The sequence below is a fragment of the Egretta garzetta genome, unplaced genomic scaffold (genome assembly GCF_000687185.1).
Source record: "Egretta garzetta isolate BGI_Z169 unplaced genomic scaffold, ASM68718v1 scaffold18, whole genome shotgun sequence".
NCBI classification, from domain to species: domain Eukaryota; kingdom Metazoa; phylum Chordata; class Aves; order Pelecaniformes; family Ardeidae; genus Egretta; species Egretta garzetta.
Genome location: NW_009260616.1, coordinates 4,005,557 through 4,010,503, shown reverse-complemented (window position 1 = coordinate 4,010,503; position 4,947 = coordinate 4,005,557). Strand labels below are relative to the sequence as shown.

General features: G+C 39.4%; 1 protein-coding gene across 1 annotated transcript in view; it reads left to right on the top strand.

Annotated features, from left to right (window-relative positions):
- The window catches only part of MAN1A1 (mannosidase alpha class 1A member 1), a 154,118-nt gene that overhangs the window by 123,170 nt on the left and 26,001 nt on the right, over positions 1-4,947 (top strand). Inside the window, exons 7-8 of the mRNA XM_035900687.1 lie at positions 1-113; positions 2,429-2,522. Coding sequence (XP_035756580.1) covers positions 1-113; positions 2,429-2,522 — 207 coding nt within the window. The remainder of the gene's footprint in view (positions 114-2,428; positions 2,523-4,947) is intronic.

Sequence of the window (4,947 nt, the reverse complement as noted above, 5' to 3'; positions counted from 1 at the left end):
GAAATTGGCCATGGGCCTCTGGCGGCAGCAGCATTTTGGCAGAATTTGGGACTTTGCATCTGGAGTTCGTACACTTGAGCCACCTGTCTGGAAACCCTGTCTTTGCTGAAAAGGTTAGACTGTTCAGTCAAAATCATATTGTAAAAGATAAATCACGTGTTGAGAGACTAAGATCTCTGGGGGGAGATTTGGATTTTTCTCAGTTGTCACAGGAGGTAGATATTTTCTAGATGTTTCCCTAATCACCTTGGTGTGGTTTTGTATTATAAACTCAAAAATCTGTTCCAAAGTCATACGATGCATCGTCTTCTATATAGCTCTTAGCTAGCCCCATAAAACATGTAATTTCTGTTTATGTTCTAAATTAGTATCACATTAAACAGTCAGACTGTAGAGCTTTTTTAGTGCTTCACCTGAATTTGGTGAAAACAAAAATTGACATTATATTGGGGATAATACATGATGCCTATAGAAAGCAAAGCACCATGGCTACCTTGTGTGATTTCAGCAAGTTTAGTCTTCAAAATGCTGTGTAATAGCACTGCTGTCAGTGAGGTCAGAAAGCCCTTCCATTGCACCGACCTTTAAGAAATGTGCTTTGAACTTTCTTTGGCAGAAGAAAAAAAAAAACCCAAAAACATCCTTTGACAAAACAGTTGTTGTGTTTACTAATTCCAAAATTTGATAACATTGTCTTCTGCATACTTTTTATTTGCTTGAGCCATGGAAAGCAACTCCTCCTTCCCTCAATTCCCACCTAAGCAATTTTGCTTTGCTCTTTGGCATGTAAGTAGTCAGCAAGTCCTGATCTTTGTAATACACTCTATCAATTATCTTCTTTTTTTTTTCCCCCCTAATTAAAACTTCCACTTGTTTTGGATTTGTATTCTTACTGCAACTGCCTCATGTTACCTAAAACTGATACTATCTATCTAATAATCTAATTAAGAATGAGACTGCAAATGTTTAGCAGTAGGTTTAAAAGCAATGGTCAAATCTAAAATGAATACTAGTTGTACCAAACTGAAAGGAGTGAATGACTTTGCTGCAGTACCATTGTCATGGCTGCAATAAATTTTGAGAAACAAACTCCTAGCAATTTTAATGTATTGGGGGGTCAATTTAAAGACAGTTTCTGTTAAACAAATCCGAACTGGGATGGGGGGGTGGCAACACCCAGGAACAGCCAGAAACCAACTTACTAGATAACTTAATTATCTTTTGACATTTATGGTGTAACATCTGTTCTACTAAGAGACAATTAACGTGTGATGAAAATGCGTATGTTAAAAATCCTAGACTGTGGTTCTCTTCCAAAGTGGCATTGAGCTATAGCTGCAAGGTGCTAGAAATCTGTTTATGCAAGCTGCTCTTAAAACCCTTTAGAGATTGCAGTTCCACAGCCCTGCGAGGCAAGCCATTCCAGGGCTTGATAAAGAAGAAGAAACACTGGAATAAGCTTTGCATGGAAGTATTCATAGAATAATTCATTAAATGAGGTCTAGGAGTCATTGCAGTCTGCATTTGGGCAACAACTGTCAGCAACGTAGTGTCAAGATGCAGAAGGCAGTTTGCCTACCACCACCGAAATCCTTCTGCAGCTTGGTGTAAGCTAATTTATCTTCTTCCTCAGCAGCCAGTTCACTTGGTCTCTAGGCATTCAGGGTGTTACAATGAAGCTGTCAGTACCTTTTTGTTACGATTTCTGGTCTGTGGTGCTCAGGATCTTTACTCTCCCAAATTCTACATTTTCTGTGAATGTTAAAATTCAGTATAAATTATTTCACGCGCTCTGCAACGGCTTGTGCTGCTGGATGACTCCAGCTGCAGAGCATCTGGACTGTAATTGTTTCCCCAGGCCTCTCATTTGTAGCGAGCTCCTTAACAGTGCCGGCGGAGCGCTCGGGGCTGCATGGGTTCCACCTGGGCAAGCTGGTTGTACGAACCTCAGTTCCAGCAGTGCTCTCCTTTCCAGGCAAAACTGCTTTACAATTCACTTCTGCATCTGAACTAGGTGATGGGCTTAATATTTAATACCATTTCTGATTTGGGCATATGAGGAATATAATGCTGAAGTAGCGGAGCTTAGTGAAGGCAACTAGCCTCCGTGAATTTCAGTATCCTGCGGAGGGGCGAGATAACTCTGTATGGCAAATCCTGAACTTTGGAGCTTGCTTCTCTGGTGTTGTTTCATTACTGACACTTGACACAGAAACTCCAGAGGTTTTGAGGAGCTGGCTTACGTGATGATATCAGCTTAGAGGATCTTTTTTAACAGTAATATGATTGCACAGAAGTATTCAAGTATATGTATTGAATAAGACACTTATTTTTAAGGGTATTTCCACTTTAAGATTTTTGTACCGATGCTGTTTTATTTTGGGGGGGAAAATGGATCAGTGCTCAGTATTTTGTACCCTTCCAATAGGTAATGAATATTCGAAAAGTTCTGAATCGACTAGATAAACCAGAGGGCCTTTACCCCAACTATCTGAATCCCAGCAGTGGCCAGTGGGGCCAGCGTAAGTAGATCACTTCTTTGGTTCTATGACCTGTCCATCAATGTGGTGTTTGCAGTCGTTAACGTCTTTCAATCACTGTTATGTGTTTTTCGTATATATGTATATATAAAGAACTTTTATAAAGTATGAAAACTCATATCTGAGGTTCTATACAATGTAGAAAATACTGCAAATATAAAAATAATAATCCTACTTGCTGTATTTTAATGCCGTTTTCTTTGATCTTTCAGTATGGCTTGTGCAAGCGGGGAAATGTCTGAATATGTATCATTTTGGAAAGGAATTTGTAGACTACAAAAGTCTTTTATTCAGAAATCTAAAGTGCTCTCTAAAGTAGCTGTTTAAGGAAACATTATCAACTCGTCTGAATGAAATTCCATATTTTTAGAGTGGTATGGCACCACTGAAGATAAAATAAAACAAGTCTTTCCAGTTAATACCAGCTGTGATTTCTGTTGGAGTTTAATGCCAGCAACTGAGGAAGCAAACTAAACAGAACTGTGTCGTGGCATTAATCTGCTTGAAACCATTACTTGGCACTAAAATTAGAAGGGAAACTGTATAATAAAATGCTTGAAGTATTTGAACTTAGTGCCTTCCTGATGACAGCCTTTTCTTGTTGTACATTGCCCTCTCCATTCTTCATGACATGTTCAAAGCCTATACAGTATGCAGGATAATGATTCTAGAGACCCTACTTCTTCTCCCACTTTTCCTACTTAGGTTCAGTCTACCACCATCCCATTCATCTGACTCAATGTTCTCGTACTTTTTCCTCCCTACATTACTGAAAGAAAACAAGCAACATATGCTCTCTTGGTCTGAAAAGACAGGGGCAGATGAGATGGTCCTGTAGATTATCAGTGTTGGAGCTGGTTAGATGACACAAGAGAGGGAGAGGACTGGAGAAGTTTTTTGAATATAATATTTTGTTTAGGATGCAGCTAAGATGAAACTGAGGTTCTAGAGTCCTTATAGGACTGGCCATAGTCTGGATAGGTAAGATAATTTTTGCAAAGGCAAAGAACGAGTGTTTTATTGAATAAAATGTATTTTTTAATGTTTTGTGTCACACTCTAGATGAAAAATACGTCCAAATAGATTGTGCTTCTCAGTTGTATTGTCCCATCAGGGCAAAGGCCATTTGCCTTTATGAATTAGAAATATGCCCGTCATTTTCGAAAGCCTTTAGTCTGCTATGCTGTGAGGCTTCCTTCAGGTCACCGTGCCACAAGGCCTGTGGCAGCTCAGTGTGCATAACCATCAACTCCGGCTGGCACCTCGGTATAAACTCTGACATCCATTTACAGATCTGAGAGATGCGTGCCCACTTGTTACCCATGTTGGTTTAGCACAGCTTTGTAAAACATTAAAACCTCCCGCTGGAAGTGTTGATCCTACAGCAATAGGCGCTGGGTTTGGTTAGAAGGTCACCTCAGCATCTGTGAGCCAGGTCCAGTTACCTCCTTCCTCAGCTTCAGTCAGCCACAAAAACTCAGCTTTTTGGTGAGCTGCATGAGAGCAGATCTTTCTAGTGGCTGACACCGTAAGTGGCTCTGCCTTATTTATTCTAAAGCAGTCAGATACTTACTCTGCCTTGTGGCCTTTGCCATTTCCCTATTTTTAATACAATTTTGTCTTATGTACTCCTCATTCACATTAAATGCCAGTTTTAATTGGTGTGCACAGGAAAACTTAGTTTATACCAGCTCTGCTCTGCTTTCCAATAGCATGTAGTATTGACAAAGAAATAGCTTCCCATACATGCAAATGATGGACACAAATGTTGATGCAGGTCAGCCCCTAGCGTGCTGAAGCAGCAAAAGCAAATTCGATCTGGTTGCATCTCTTCCAATTCAGTTGCCTCCATTTGCAGACACTGATGTATTAATTTTTTTCCCATAGTAGAAGATCAGAATGTAAGACTTGAGAGATGCTTCACTTGAGATTGCTTTTCTAGGCTGTTTTCAGTTGATTACAACAGGAAAAAAACCCAAGTCTCTTAATTGGTACAAGACAGAAGTATTATCTCTCTAACATCAAGTGGGGAGGGAGGAATATTTTCTGAACATTTCTTTAGTAATGCCGTAACTGTGAAGGACACTGCTGGATCACTGCCATTGTTCCTGTAAATTCATTTAGCCCTTGTTATTTTGACAGTAAACTGACAGTGATTTGCTGCAGCGTGCGTCAATTGGATTTGTCTACTGCAATAATGTATATAATAACAGGGCTTATTATTGATGAAACTGTGCTTGTGCTATTTAGCTTGCAAATGTCAGAGGTTTCTATGGTAATTTATTTAGGAAACCGTAAAGGTCATTTAAATGCTGCTGTTCAAAGATCAGCCTTCGATCATGGAAAATGTTCTTTTTTTTTTTTTTTTTTTAAAAAACCTTTTTTCCTTTTGGCCTCTACAAATTAT